The 14,748-nt window shown below is 40.8% G+C and overlaps 3 protein-coding genes across 4 annotated transcripts; 1 reads left to right on the top strand and 2 right to left on the bottom strand.

The window, feature by feature from the left end:
• The first annotated feature begins 666 nt into the window (after positions 1-666).
• Positions 667-3,825, top strand: LOC308144149 (charged multivesicular body protein 5-like). Its single transcript, XM_080515207.1, has 8 exons — positions 667-816; positions 1,547-1,651; positions 2,020-2,066; positions 2,176-2,269; positions 2,341-2,412; positions 2,590-2,698; positions 3,265-3,380; positions 3,472-3,825. The coding sequence occupies exons 1-8, from the start codon at positions 748-750 to the stop codon at positions 3,517-3,519; spliced, it is 660 nt and encodes a 219-aa protein (XP_080371333.1). The 5' UTR covers positions 667-747; the 3' UTR covers positions 3,520-3,825.
• A 128-nt stretch (positions 3,826-3,953) lies between these two features.
• On the bottom strand, positions 3,954-6,923 carry fastkd3 (FAST kinase domains 3). 2 transcript variants are annotated; one of them, XM_080515413.1, is made up of 7 exons: positions 6,855-6,923; positions 5,084-6,578; positions 4,913-4,998; positions 4,590-4,764; positions 4,448-4,517; positions 4,244-4,358; positions 3,954-4,114 (listed from the first exon to the last, which is right to left on the bottom strand). In XM_080515413.1, exons 2-7 carry the CDS (start codon positions 6,546-6,548, stop codon positions 4,016-4,018), a joined length of 2,010 nt encoding a protein of 669 aa, XP_080371539.1. In that variant the 5' UTR covers positions 6,549-6,578; positions 6,855-6,923; the 3' UTR covers positions 3,954-4,015. The 2 variants fall into 2 exon arrangements, with proteins under 2 accessions (XP_080371539.1, XP_080371540.1); XM_080515414.1 differs by lacking the exon at positions 6,855-6,923 and adding an exon at positions 6,700-6,852.
• A 1,826-nt stretch (positions 6,924-8,749) lies between these two features.
• On the bottom strand, positions 8,750-11,894 carry myl12.1 (myosin, light chain 12-1). Its single transcript, XM_080515447.1, has 4 exons — positions 11,793-11,894; positions 10,227-10,429; positions 9,553-9,714; positions 8,750-9,313 (listed from the first exon to the last, which is right to left on the bottom strand). The coding sequence occupies exons 2-4, from the start codon at positions 10,408-10,410 to the stop codon at positions 9,141-9,143; spliced, it is 519 nt and encodes a 172-aa protein (XP_080371573.1). The 5' UTR covers positions 10,411-10,429; positions 11,793-11,894; the 3' UTR covers positions 8,750-9,140.
• Between the last annotated feature and the right edge of the window lie 2,854 nt (positions 11,895-14,748).

Raw genomic sequence — 14,748 nt, 5'->3', positions numbered from 1 at the left:
ATACTGGATTAGGCTATTAAAACAAGACTTTTAATTATTGAATGAAATGTAATTATAGTATACAAACAAAATATTAACGTAAAACCATCACATATTGCCTTGAATTCAAGTATAATTCTCACCATGCAATCTACTTCATTACAGTTCACCCAAAAAGTATTCACAGCATTTCACCTTTTCCACATTTTGCTATGTTACAACCTTATTCCAAAATGGATTAACTTTTTTCCAACCACAAACTGGTCCCCACAAGAGGGTTTTTTGAAAATATTTTCAAGATAAAAAAAAAATAAAAAATAAAAAATAAAAAAATAGAACAAACTAATAAAGTCACTTGAACGTCACAGTGTTTGCCGTGAAGTTTACAATTGAGCTCATGTGAATCTGGTTTAAACTGATCCTTAAGATATTTCTACAGTTTAATTGAAGTCCACTTGTGGTAAATTCAGTTTATTGGACGGGACTTAGAAAGACACACACCGTTTGTATTATAGATATAAAATGTGTTTATATCTATGCTTTGTATAATGCCCCACACCTGACAGTGAAGTCAGAGCAAAAAAACAAGCAGGAAGTAACAAAACAAAACAAACAATGAATAGGCCTGGAGGGGCGTGGCTGTGTGATCACGTGATCCAATTTACGTCACCTCTGAGACTCTTCCGGGTGTGATTTGTTTCGGTGGACTCTCGAGTCAGTCAGCGTCGCTGTTTTTTTTCTACACTCTAAAGTTTTAAGTTTCTCAAAATGAACCGTATATTTGGCAAAGGTAAAGGAAAGGTTCCGCCACCGAACCTGTCGGACTGCATTGGGAATGTAAGTATCCTCTTAACGTCACTTTTTGTTAGTCGAACGAAGTAAACAAAGATGGATTCCTTCTCTCGGGTATTGAATCTTTAGCTCGCTTCGACACTTTTAACTGATATTCTGTCACAATAAACAAGCCCCGTGGTGGATATACGAACAGTTTGTTTAATGTATAATGTTCTGTGTGACTGACACAGTGGAGTTTGACACATGACTCAAACTAAATGTGTTTGGAATCAGAATAATGTCAGCCCCACATGACAGCCATGACGTATTGTCACCGACTTCAACCTGTTTTACTGGTTCTCTGAGCAGAACTATTCTCAGCCACCTGGCAGGAGGACGAAGGGCTTTGGAATGTTTAATGGGCACCAATTGGCCCTAATATGCATCTGTATGACATTGAGGGACATTTCTTTAGAAGAAACCCAGCTCGGGGACAAAAAAGAGACAAAACAACTCCCTAAAAACATCCAGTGAAATCAATTAAACAAACTTATTTACACTATTTTCACAGCTGAGATTGTTCGTAAATTGTACTGTTTTTAGTGCGTTATTTCAACAGTTTTAAATGGATTTGTTAGTCTTGTAACACATTCAGAAAAAGCTGCAGTTTGTCTATATTGTCCCATATTTTTTCAATACTAATATTTTTACTGTGTACATTTTGTGGCATTGCCTGGGTAGGGTCAGTAGTCAAACCAAAGGTAATATCTTGCTTTCCGTTTCATGACTCAAGGTCGACTCTCGAGCGGAGTCCATTGACAAGAAAATCGCCAGGCTGGACGCCGAGCTTATGAAATACAAGGAGCAGATGAAAAAGATGAGAGATGGACCTTCAAAGGTAACTTTTACTGTCCAGTTCTGTTTTTCACTAACAGTTTTTTTCTTAAGGATTTTTACTAAATGTACAGCATCAGTGTTCAGACTACTGTTACTCATTGAGTCATTTTTTCTATTTTCATAATACCAATATGGTCCCTTACAAACTAAATCGTGTTTTTTTTTATTGTCAAAAATATTGACTAGTGTTTGAACAAGACATTTTTTATTCGACTAGTATTGCTGTTTTAACACAAAAGCAGCATTCTGAAATACCCTCCAAAAATTCATGTTTGATATAAAATTCCTTAAGTCATGCATTCTTCATAGTAATCATTTTAAGTTCCTTGTCTATTAAATATGTATTCCTGATCTTTCTATTTTCAATAGAACATTGTGAAACAGAAGGCACTGAGAGTGTTGAAGCAGAAGAGAATGTAAGTAGAATTCCTTTCCAGACCGAGTTAAATTGAACAGGTCCAACCATAAAGGCTTCAGTTTCCCCATTCTGGAGAAATTAAAATCGAAATTCACTGTATCATCCAGGTATGAGGGCCAGAGAGATAACCTCACGCAGCAGTCATTCAACATGGAGCAAGCAAACTACACAATCCAAAACCTGAAGGACACTAAAACTACAGTAAGATTCATGGAAATGATAAAATATGCTCCAGAAATCTGTTTTGGGTCTAACATCAGGTTGTTTTTCAGGTCGATGCAATGCAAGTTGGCCTCAAAGAAATGAAGAAAGCGTACAAGAAAGTGGACATCAATAAAGTGGACGTATGTGTTTCACAACAATGATAACTTGGCAACACCTACTGTGATTTGTTACTTATAATTATGGTTAATTCAAACAAATCCAGTTCATATTTTCATCTTCAGCCTTCATGTGTAATGAAACATCGGGGATACCTCAGGACAAAAATGTGCATCCTCCTATTTCTCTTGAATATTTAGAACATCCAAGATCAGCTGGAGGACATGATGGAGGACGCAAATGAGATCCAGGAGGCGCTGAGCAGGAGCTACGGCACGCCTGAGATCGATGACGACGACCTGGAAGCAGGTCAGCAGAAAACTGATGTTTCATTAGTTTTATAGAACGCACAAGAACAGAGGCAGACATGTCTGATTTCCCAAAACATGACTGTGAAGCCAAATGCTGACTGAAATGTCAATTTTCTTGAACATAACAAGGTAGACTCTTCTAAGCAGTGATATTTCCCTTTTCTGCTCTAGATTCTAGAGTCTCGAAACTATAGAGTGTGCGATGTTATGGTTTCCTTTAAGGTGTGGCTGAAGCCTATCCCACATGGCATTGAGATAATCACATACACTCATAAGTTGTGCCATTTTTAAGTTAATTAGCTCTATTAAGTATGTGTGTGTTGTTGGGCTGTAGAGGAGTCTCCAGGAAAAAACGCCTCACACCAACTTAAAATCTAACGAGCAGAGACCCTGAATTGTCTCTTGATGTAATTGTTCCTGGGTTAGCCATGACGGACTGATGACCTGCCACTGTTAACTTGGCTTCAGCACCAGAGCTGGTTGAAAGCTGCAAGAAGTCTGGGTGGCTGGATTTTATAGCTCCGAGGTGGTAAACTGACATTTTCCCTGTTGAACTGTTTGCAGAGCTGAGCGCTCTGGGAGACGAGTTCTTGATGGATGAGGACAGTTCGTACCTCGACGAGGCCTCGTCTGCTCCCTCCATCCCCGAGGGCCTGCCTGGCGAGAAGTCAACCAGCAGGGTACTTCAGAGCTTTAGATTCTACATCAATCAGAATTTTCTCATCTATGCTCACGTTACTTTTAACATGTTTTTTTTCCCCTGTGTTTCAGGATGGCGTTATGGTGGATGAGTTTGGCCTTCCTCAGATTCCGGCTTAGCAAAGGAGCAATCAGATGATGTGGCTCATTTTATATGTATCATAGCTTTTTTTTTTCTTTATTCTGTGTATCCAGCCGACACTCCGGCCTTCAAGCGCAGCAACAAAAAACCAAAGTGTTCTTTATCTAATCGACGATAGAAACTGACATATGACATTTTTAACCCAAGTGGTGATTTTCATTCTTCCTGACGGAGCTTGTAGCTAAAGTGTTTTGAAATGGCTTTTGGAATTGGGGGGTTTTCTTACCTTTGTACAGTTTCTGCAACAAAGAACCAAATAAATTATCTATTTTTCAAACACTGAACTGAGGCGGATACTGAAGTCACTGAAATGTCAGGTTTTGTACAAAAGTTGTTTTATTGGTCAAAGTTATTTATGGGGTGTTTCAACAGCAATAACTTAAAACATTAATTTGGCAAAACGTGTCGGCAAAAAAATAAATAGATTTGTTTCCATTACAAAAAAGTCAACATTCCAACCACATTTTGTTGGCGTCACCAGCTCAGCCTGTATGTGTGAGGGAAGATTTTTTTATGCAGATACTCCACCATGCCAGCCTTGGACTGTAGTTTTTCAAATTCATAGAAGGGAATCTACAAGAAAACGCAGACAATCTTGGTTATTTGCTAAAGTTTGAACTTAAGTCGTCAAGTTTACGTAGATTAAATGACTGAATGTAGAAAAAGCTGACAGAAAACCACGAGTGAAGATGAAAGTCTGACCTGAACGACTTCGTATTCCAGGAGCCTCAGATGACGCTGCTTGATTACCTCTATTCCAAGCAGCTGCTTTGTGTTTGAAGCAAACCTCTTTTGTCCGTCAATACAAAGAGCTATCCTGCAACATGAACAGAAGACCGCCTACTTGACCATCCGGAGCCAAAGCACAACTGTCACATCAAAAACTGCCCCTCTCTAATCATTTACCTTTTGTATACGTTATCAGTGTGACGGGCAGGGAGCACATAACCCTCTTCATCAAGTTTTATCTCCACATCTGCAACAGATGCATGAAAATTACAATACTAGTCGATACCAACGACATTTAAATGATCAAAGTAAAACTTACCAAGAGTGTAGCAGTATGGAGTCAGAACTTTCGAGGCAAAATACAAACGATCCCCGAGTAAATCCACCAGTCCGATTTTCACCAAGTTGTACAGATGTTGGTTGACTGGTGTCTCCAGTGAGCCGCCAAAGAGCAGAAAAGACTTGACGCGGTACTTTGAAGGGAGCTTGGGACCCTAATAAGACAGACACAAAGTATGGGGTTTAATACTGAGGATACATACTGAATACATACAGAACAATTACCAATAATTCTGTTTTAAAATTGATAGGTACCCCCAGTCTGCTCATATCAGACTTTTCTTGTGTTTTAAATACTCTTACCTCATAAAAGGGACACTCCAACGTCATAGTCATGTAGAGTTGAGTTAGCTGTGCCAGCATGCCTCGGTTGACTCTCATATCCTGCTCTGCAACACAACACATTCAACAGCATCAGCATCATTGTGTTGGTTCTCACATGCCTGGAGTTTTAAAGCTGACAGCGCGTTTTACCTTGTAGCTGCTGCAGGAAATAGCTGTTGAAAACTTTCGACACAAAGTTGACTGGGAAGCGCTCCACCAGGATGCAGGCGTGAAGCAGGTTGAGCAGCGTCCGCGGCTGGAAGTGTGAAAAACGTGTGCGCAGGATGGTTTCTACTTTACTGAACAGCTTGGCTGCGTTGGGTGGGAGGTATCCCAGCTTCCCGAAAGCCGCGATCTGCCTCGCCACCTGGCTGGTGGTGTACTCATCTGCTCGGTACACGAAGCTCTCCGCAACGGCATCAAAGATGGTCGGCGACAGGATTCTCCTCCGGCCTAAAAACTGCATCACTTTGGATATTGTCTCTGGGTGTGAAGTGAAGGCCACTGTGGGAATATATCTTTCGATTGCTTCCACAAAATAATGATCGCTGTGACCAAAGTGCATCAATGCACAGAGTACATGATTCAGCTCCTCATCTGTGAAATGAGGTACATGTCTTACAGACTGCTTACAGAGACTGATCACCAGAGGCATGGCCTGCATTTGATTCAGGGTGACCAGAGCACTCAGCAGCCCGCTGACAGCAGTAGGATCCATGTGGGAGGTGACAGTCACAGCGTGGGTGTGCATGCAATTCAGCAGGTCCCTGTATTTCCCGTCTTCACCTGCACAACCTTGCAGAAGTCTGTAAACAGACGCAAGCTCCGCAAGGCTCCACTGAGCAGGCTGCTGCCTCTGAATCTGCTCCATCACCTGCTGTAGCATCACACACTCTGGACCCTGCATGGCCAGCATTGCCTGCCCCAAGGTACACAACTGATCTACGGTCATCTCACCACGATCAAGTCTGAGCTGACTCTCCGTCACCAGCCGCACCATCAGCGTGCTCCAGGGATCCAAGTAGAGGCGCGTGCAGGCCAGAAGAGCAGACACCAACCCAGCATCCGTCAGCCGCCCGGAATCCTGCTCCAGCTGGTAGCACAGTGCCCTGATGGCGTCTTCTTCGAGCACTGCTGGATCTCGAAGAGCTTTGCCTTCCTGCTCCCAGTCAGCCACACGGTGCAGTGCTGCTGCAGCCATGGTGTCAGACAGAATCTCCACCGAGCACAGCAGTTTGAAAACCTTCTTGGAAGAGGAGCAGGTCTCCAGACGCTGCAGGAAGCTGTGTTCCTCCTCAGCCGTGGGCCGGTGCAGCAGAGTCAGACAGAAGCGGGGGACAGAGTCTCTGTGGAGTCCCACGGAGCTGCTGGCGACAAAAGACGGCTCTCTGACTATAGTGGTCAGGCTCCTGTTGATCCTGAAGTCCGGCTGGAACTTCAGGCAGCCCTGGATGCGGATGCACCGACTTGCTGATGTGCATAGACAGGCAACACGCGTAGACTGAACCGCATTGCTGGTGATCTGGAGCCTGGAGGGACGAAAACATCCTGCAGGGCGACAGTGGATCCTGAAGTGTCCCAGCAGGGGAAGTCTCTGGATCAGCTTCAGAGCCATGACCCCTGGTCCACAACTCCGTAGCTCAGCCTGAGCAGGAACATAACAGGAAACAAATTAACACGTAGAAAAATACAGGTAAACGTATAATCAATCGACAGCAGTAAAGCACTTTGCTTCTCCTTCGTAAGTCTCCTGTTAACTAACCAACCTTGAGAGATGCTAACGTTAGCCGCTTCTTATTAGCATCTTAACAGCTAACTCCCGGAGTGGACATGGGGTCTGAGAAGTTGTGAAAATACAACCACCGTAATCGGAAACTCAAATTCAAAGTGATTATTACAAGAAAAACATTAAATGTCAAACCAAAGGTCTTTAGGGGCGGAAAGCGCTCATGCTGCGCTCCCACTGCTGATGCTCTCCAGCATGGTTCCGTAACCGGCGCGAGACGTTCCTGGTCCCTCAGAAATCTTTAACTTCTATTTTTAAAACCTCGAATAAAGAAGAAATATATATATTTTTTTAATCAACAGCTTCTTCTATACCGAGCGAATGTAAAACATGAAACTCCTGAAGAACAAATACAACTGACCAAGAAGAGCTGTTTCCTTTTTAATGAGATCAGCAAAACCACGCATCTAGACCCACAATCTTACAACTCTGCAAAGATATTCAGATAAAAACTGAATATTTGTGAACAGCTGTCATCGTGTGTGTTTTACACAGCGATAATGTATTAAATAGCGCGTTCACTTTGGAAAGAAGGCCCGAGTTTATACCGGATGTGAATATTTCCTGCTGCACTGGAAGGCAACACCGTCCAATAGTAAATATTCATTAGGACCTGTCGTCAACACAATGACTCTATGATTATGAAAAAAAACCCAGTCTATTAAAAGAATAAATAAATCAACATATATATATATATACATATATATATATATATATATATATACAGGTTGGCTCATAATGATGCAAAGAACTCTTTTACCGTATATTATCTGGTTTATTTTTGGACATTACAATTGAACAGTCTCGCTCTCTCTCTCTCTCTCTCCCTCTCTCTCTCTCTCTCTCCATTCCTTTAAAATGCTCTATCGATCGTTTTGATCTAATTATGTCCGACAAGGAACGAAATACAATAACCTTTTTGAAAGTCCAAATTACTCTCTAGTGAAATGAAAACGGAAACAACAAACCTTGTTTGCGATAGTATAAAATCTAACTACAAATTTCTGTGGTATAATGCGTGTAAAAATAAGTATAAAAAAATAAAACTGTGATCCAAATAGCAGTGTCATTTTTTTTTTTTTTTTTTAAAAGCACAAATCTGGTAATGTGTTTATCTTTATATTCTTTCTATAACCCTATATATTATTTATACACACTTTACTTGGAAAACAATTCCTTCATGTATTATTCGTATGCATATATGCCATGACTGTTCACTAGAAAGGATACACAAAAGGTTGTGCAAAATGTAATGTGTAATACAAACGCACAGAGAAGTATTTTATGTGGATAAGCCTGTCATTTTAGGTTTCTCAACACTCAGTGATAACATCTGCAGTTTGAACCAGAGCTTAGAGGTCTTTCTGGGTTTGCATGTTCTCTAGGTATTCTTTTAATCCCATGGCCGCGGATCGTTTCCAGCCCTTCATGACAATGGCTGATAAAGTGGTATAAATGGATAGAATAAATACAATGTGTCATCATTGATCATTAATTTATTGATTCCATGATATTCCTGAAAGGAAACCTCAGTGGCCACACTGTCCCCAGAAATCATGTCATCGGGGATACAGCATATCTACATTGAATCACAGGGAATACTATAGCTGTTCATTTCTGAAATATGACAGCACAAAAACTACTAGAGGCTAAACTGAGGTCCAATGAGGAGAACCAAGTGAAACGTTTCTTTTTAGCAAGAGAGCTTCAGCTTTATCATGCATGCTCGACCGTTCAGTGTCCTCACTTTTGTTATGCAACATTTGTTGCACAACATGCGATTACTCTTCACCTCATATATTGCCACCTCCAACATTACCAAGTCTTCTCGCCCTCACTTCACCTGCAACATGCTTCCATAAGAGTCCCTTTAAATCTGCGCATTCAAACCCAAAATAAACTATTTAGCTGGAATGAGTTCTCACATGTTGAATGAATTTTGTTTTGAAAGAAGCAGACTTGATAAACTCCACAGGACGGCACTCAAGTACTGCTGTACACCCTCGAAAAGAAAAAGACCCCAAAAAAAAAAGTTTTTCAGTTTCATTTATGGAAGGGAAACAGCAAAATACAACTTGATAGAGGGCTTTATTTAAAAAGTTTATATTATAAAATGTAAAAATTCAGCTAAACCCGATCACATAGATTGCAAAGACTTATCCCATAAGAGCTTCCTAAGTGATGCCACTTAACATCAGAACATGACAAAGCATCTAACAAGCCACTCCCATTTCTTCTTCTCAGCAGATGTGTACTTTTGGCAACACTGGAAGTTCACAGCAAACAGACTGGATAGTTATTGCTTTGGTTTGTTTAAAGTGGGGTTTGTACTGGAGGGTTGAGATATGCAGCACGGTGGTCTGGCTGACGGGAGACAGGCGGAGAGGGTTCACGGGGTGGGGAGGATGCCGGTATGGTGCTTTAATCGTCCTTATCCTTGGCTCCGTGCTTTAGGATGCGTGTGAACTCCACGTAGTTGAAGTTGCTCTTCTTGTCGATGGGGGCCTCCCTGAACAGCTCGTCCACCTCCTCATCCGTAAACCGGTCACCCATTGTTGTGAGCAGCTCTCTGAGGTAATCTTCCTGAATGAAACCTGTCGGAGGAAAGCGGTCGGATCAGAAAAAGAAGCTTAAAGGCAGCATGAATCAACATGAGGCCGGCCTCTGGGAGAAACCTTCTAACATTCACCATGTTTGGAAAAACATTTCTTTATAAAGCCCGACTAGAACGTCACCAGCAGAGGTGCACACGTCGTCGCATAAAAAAACATCTTCGCTCCAATACACGAAGCACTCCTGAAATTTTCTGTAATAGTAAGCAAATTTGATGTACCTGTTCCCTCCTCATCAAAACAGGCAAAAGCATTTCGAATCACATCCTCGGGGTCTGTTCCATTCAGCTTCTCGCCAAACATGGTGAGGAACATGGTGAAGTTGATGGGTCCGGGAGCCTCGTTCATCATGGCCTCCAGGTAGTCGTCAGTTGGATTCTTTCCTGTAGGAACATCAGTAGGTAGGGTGGACTTAGAATTGACTAATAGCCCAAGTTATTTATAGACTTTCACCATAATGGAAACAGTTTGCCTGCTCTGAGATATGCACATTTATTACCCATTTAACATCTCAAAAACTCAATGATCCCAAATCTTCATTTAACACATTGCAAAGCAGTGAGAGAACCCAGTGAGGACTAGGAGATTCACCATTCAAGACACAAAAAACATTTAACAATTAAACTCCCTGTTCTGTGAAAAAGACAGCTGATGTTCGAAACAACTGCATCCAGCTGTGAAATTCCTCTCTAAACCTAAAGGAATTTTAAGGAGAAAGCTTTAAATGACAAGGTGACATTAGCAGCCGATGAAAAATGCAAACATGCCTGCTGGTAAAACTCGTTTCCAAAGGTTGACACACCCATGTGATTATAGCATACACATTTACACAAAATTAGTCCTGATTCATTCTGAGCTCATGCTGACGTTAACAGTTTCTGGGACTCGTACTCACCCAGTGAGGCGAGCATGTCGTGAAGGTCTTCTTTGTCAACAAACCCGTCGCGGTTCTGGTCGATCATGTTGAAAGCCTCCTTGAACTCCTGAATCTGAGACTGGTCGAACATGGCGAAGACATTGGAGGTAGCGCGCTGAGGGCGCTTCTTGGTGGTCTTTCCCTTTGCCTTTTTGCTCGACATCTTGAGTGTTTAGTGGTTTCTGCAATCAGGAATAAATAATGAATTAGGTGAAGTGTTGTGGCACTAAGCATCAGTAAAGTTTCAAAATCAGGTCTATTACTGATAGAACATGGAAAATACAAGTGTACAAAGCACACGATTGAAGGAAATAAACACTATTCATGAGATAATCATCAGAATATTACAGAAAGAGTGAGGTCAGGCATCTGATTAGCAACTACGACTCAGTAAATAAACAGATGCTTCATAAGAAAGCAGATATGAGAAGAATTCATGATCGAGTAGGACACAATGGTAAAGTAGGCTACGCTATTGCTGAAAATACGATTTCGTCATGTCCACAACTGGGGGGGGGGGGGTAATTTCATTCTCTGGCAGTGAATCCCCAGAGTGGTGTCCCTCAGTGAGCTATAAATGGAAATGTTCCACATCTTAACGGCTTGATCAGCCGGCTGCCTTCACTAAGGGCAGGAAACTTACCGATGTGAGAACAGATGCCCTTATCAGGTCATGTGTTGGATGCAGGCTGTCCTGCATTCACATCTATATGTTGACAAGACACTTTCACTGTAATGTACTCATGGAACATTGATCGAGTCAATTTGGACAGAAAGTTGAGCCTCAATGATGAGCGTATATTCATCGATACACACCGATGAGATTAGGCAGGATGTACTATGCACTTTAACATTATCATTATAGTTTCTTTATTACAAAAATGAGCAATAAGCTTACCCAAACGACAACCAAGTAATACTCGCAATGATAAGTTAAGGGGACCGTCAATGGTTAAATTATGAAATTCAGTCCAACTCTACAATATTTTGGGGCATAACTATTATATTCAGTTTAAATATCTGGCTACAAAGACCTAAAATGGTCAAAAATCAACGTTTGTGAAAACTGAGCCAAAACATTTAACATTTTAACGGATGAAGGCCAATTCTGCACTTCTATAAAAGTGATTTAATCATTAAAGCAGTAAAGTTAAGAGGTTTAATTCACGGCAGCCAGCAGAAGCATCACCATCATGAGTCTGCGACGTCTTAACGCCTGCGGCCTACCTTGCAAACATTTCAGTGTCGAGCAGCTGATAAGTATACCAGTATAAACGAGAACATTTCTCCCCCAAAACAACACGAATCTACTTTAGACCTGGTCGATGGTCGCTTTCAATTACTTAAATCTGTAATATATACTGCATATGGAGTCGTTAGCACGGGAGCTAAAGGTTAGCCGTGTTTCCAACATTCCGATGTGATTAAAATAAAAGCAGAGTCATAAAACACGGGCATAAAGCTACAAAATTAAAGGTAATCGCTCGGTGTATACGCAACAACGCTCTTAAAATGTAAACTAATACACAAAAGGCGCGATCTTACCTGACAACGAACGGAAAATAGTCGGCTAGCCCGATGCTGCTTCTTTTCTCAACCACCGCCCTTCACTTCCTCATCACACTGACGGGTTCCGTGAAACACCAGAGCAAACCAACTCGGAAAAATAGGGGCGGTCGTCGGATATGACATAATTATTACTCATCTTAAAAACAACCCGTGCCTTTTATTGACCTTAACGCCACATTTGAGCCTTCCTAATAAATTTATGTTAAAAAATAATGGCTTATTGTCTTTAGCTTGGGGAGCAAAAATAAATGATGAATCCAAGTATCCCTTTAATGGAGCAATCGTAGCTTCTATAAACACTTCCTTGCTTGTGCTGACATTCCTGGATATGCCCTTTTAAGGGAAGAGAGAGCGCATCCTCCCTGGCATTGTGCTCCTCATGGAAGGTGAAGTTAAAGTGATCCCTGGGGGGAATGGGCGTTGTCTTCATTTGGATCAAACAGAACAAGTCACTTAAATTGATTATTATTTTTGATTCAGTTGTGTACAAGGTAGAAATAACGCATGTCAACACCCTTTTACAGCTTTTAATTGTTTACATTCCAGATCGGAATTGAACTAAAATTAAGAAACAAATTCCAGTCATGCGTTGACTTGTTTCAGTAAAGTTTTAAAACAGACCAGAGGAGGCTCATTCACTTGACTGCAACCAAAACAACAAAGGAAAATAATGTTTTCAGGTTGGATAATTATAGTTTCTGTCAGTGGACGACATTTAGCACTGTGGCCATTGCAGTAAGAAGAGCCTTACTGCTGCAGGACCTCAAAAACAATAAATGGAACTGTTGAGTCACAGGTTAAAACAAGGCCCAGCTGTCTCTCACATTGCCATCACAGTGAACTATTTGCACTACAGTATTTATAGCTATTCGTGGTATTTGATCTCATTGACATGACTGGAGTCAAACAATATAGATCTTCTATAAAGTGAAAATTGCGTTCATGGTGTGTTCAGACAGAGGGTTACATTCCAAAACTCCTCCTTGGGGTTATCATTGTGAATTAGTAAGGATAAGGAAAGGAAACAATGCAGTGATGTATATTGCATGAAAAAAATGTAATTGAACCTGAATACACAGTTTAATGAATTAATTTCATTGAATCTGTAAATATGTTTTCAAAAAAGCTTGATCTTAAGCTTTTCATGTTTAAGTTTGACTTATTTCTGGAAAAACTGAATAAACTGGCGCAATTATAATCATTCTAGTCTTTGCATTACTCTACCATGTTGGCTCTTTATCAGTAACCTTTGAAACAGTGAGACCAATGTACAGCAGTACGAGGATTGTCGTCCTCATTTTAATCTCTAGAGGGTGCCACTTTCACATGAAACTTTACATTTTCTCAGAATACTGTTCTTTAGATTTCAGTGTGTTAAGAGATACATCTAAAACAAGAATTCCTCTTTGAGAGTAAAAAAAAAAAACTTTTTATATTCTAATTTATTCTTCAAGGCAGGGCAGGGTTGACGCCGTCTCTGTCGCGGTAAGTAATAGTTTTGGTTACCACATGTAACTCGGTTCTATGTTCGAACTCAACAAACGTGTATCACTTCAAATATCCCTAACACATGGCGCCAAGGCTAAAAAGAACATGGATAGTCTCCATAGATCCCCATGGACTTCTATACCGTTCAAACGCCTGAAATAGATGAGCTCGTTAAACTACTGTCAACATGGGAATCTGTATTTAAACCAAGTTTAAGAGAGGGGGAGTCAATAAAGTCACTTCCTATTTGGTAAAAAAAAAAAAAGATAAATACTTTTCATTATCAAACAATGAGTGACAATCAGTCAACTAACTGCCCCCAAACCCTTCCTGAGATGGTGGGAAAAGGTGAACAATTCTTTGCAGTGCAGAGTTGAAGGTTGTCATTAGAGATCCACTGGATTATTGAGCAGCTGAAAGACAAAAACAATAGAGCTGTGATCACTGTCGTAATAAGTTAAGTTTAGATGATAGAGTACATCTCACTGTGGATACTGGTGAAGCTTGAACAGTTAAAATGACTTATGTGTTTTGTGATACTCACCAAATATATATATTTGGAGAGTATCACAATCAAGTATCGCATCCGCGCTTGTGCCCCACTATAGTGGGGCACAAGCGCATGTACACATTGTAACATTTTGCAACCAAAGCCACTTCTACACAACTTCAAACACATCTTTATCCACACAGCAAGCACACAATTTATACTAACATCAACCTGACATTCACACTCATACATTATTGCCATAACTGTTTTGGAGAAAAAAAGGTTATGATGGATTTTGCTAATGTCATTACATACCCACTTAAACTTTCCAACTACACCTTTTAAGCTCAGATCAGCCCCAGAGTTGGATAGAAGGTGGTTGCATGGACTTATTGGTAAAAGAACATACATCTTTATGGCATCATGTGCCAACAAACAAGAAAGCACCATCAGTGTTATGTCCAGAGCTTATTGCAAGACAAATATATAAAGACATGTTTAGCAAAATGTTGCTCTCTATCATAAATAAGAGATACAAGAGATATAACAAGTTTCAGAACATGATGTAAGAGACGGTCCATTTTTAACTTCATCCCGCTCTTCCAACATATAAAATGAAATGTTAACCACTATCATTCAAGAATAGAACCTTTTTCTGAAAGGATCAACCAATGGGGATACGCCGCCTTGTTGTAATAGTGCAGTTGTCTCAGAAATCTCTTCTGACATATGGGGTTCCACAGGGCTCGAGCTCAGAACCCATTTCCATCTCTCTGGATATATTTCCACTGAGATTGGGTTCCATTATTAGAAATATAAAATGTATTCCTCACCATTGTTATGCTCTTATGTGTTATTGTTATGTGTTTGTTCTGACTACTGTGGCAATGGCCCATTATCTACGAGTTGGGAGGTCCAGACATTCCCTTTTGGTGGTGACGCTGGTCTCTTTCC

Source organism: Blennius ocellaris (genome assembly GCF_963422515.1).
Source record: "Blennius ocellaris genome assembly, chromosome: 19".
NCBI classification, from domain to species: Eukaryota; Metazoa; Chordata; class Actinopteri; order Blenniiformes; family Blenniidae; genus Blennius; species Blennius ocellaris.
The sequence above is the reverse complement of the archived record's forward strand: the minus strand, read 5'-3'. Positions and strand labels throughout refer to the sequence as shown.

What these genes read in the sequence shown, in the direction of transcription:
- myl12.1 (XM_080515447.1), bottom strand. Translation starts at nt 10,410, where the DNA reads ATGTCGAGCAAAAAGGCAAAGGGAAAGACCACCAAGAAGCGCCCTCAG. An exon ending in CGACATGCTCGCCTCACTGG is followed by an intron (nt 9,715 to 10,226) that starts GTGAGTACGAGT and finishes ATGTTCCTACAG; the next exon opens with GAAAGAATCCAACTGACGAC. An exon ending in TTTTGATGAGGAGGGAACAG is followed by an intron (nt 9,314 to 9,552) that starts GTACATCAAATT and finishes TTCCTCCGACAG; the next exon opens with GTTTCATTCAGGAAGATTAC.
- fastkd3 (XM_080515413.1), bottom strand. Translation starts at nt 6,548, where the DNA reads ATGGCTCTGAAGCTGATCCAGAGACTTCCCCTGCTGGGACACTTCAGG. An exon ending in TCCATACTGCTACACTCTTG is followed by an intron (nt 4,518 to 4,589) that starts GTAAGTTTTACT and finishes CATCTGTTGCAG; the next exon opens with ATGTGGAGATAAAACTTGAT. An exon ending in ACTGATAACGTATACAAAAG is followed by an intron (nt 4,359 to 4,447) that starts GTAAATGATTAG and finishes TTCATGTTGCAG; the next exon opens with GATAGCTCTTTGTATTGACG.
- LOC308144149 (XM_080515207.1), top strand. Translation starts at nt 748, where the DNA reads ATGAACCGTATATTTGGCAAAGGTAAAGGAAAGGTTCCGCCACCGAAC. An exon ending in TGTCGGACTGCATTGGGAAT is followed by an intron (nt 817 to 1,546) that starts GTAAGTATCCTC and finishes TCATGACTCAAG; the next exon opens with GTCGACTCTCGAGCGGAGTC. An exon ending in GCGAGAAGTCAACCAGCAGG is followed by an intron (nt 3,381 to 3,471) that starts GTACTTCAGAGC and finishes CCTGTGTTTCAG; the next exon opens with GATGGCGTTATGGTGGATGA.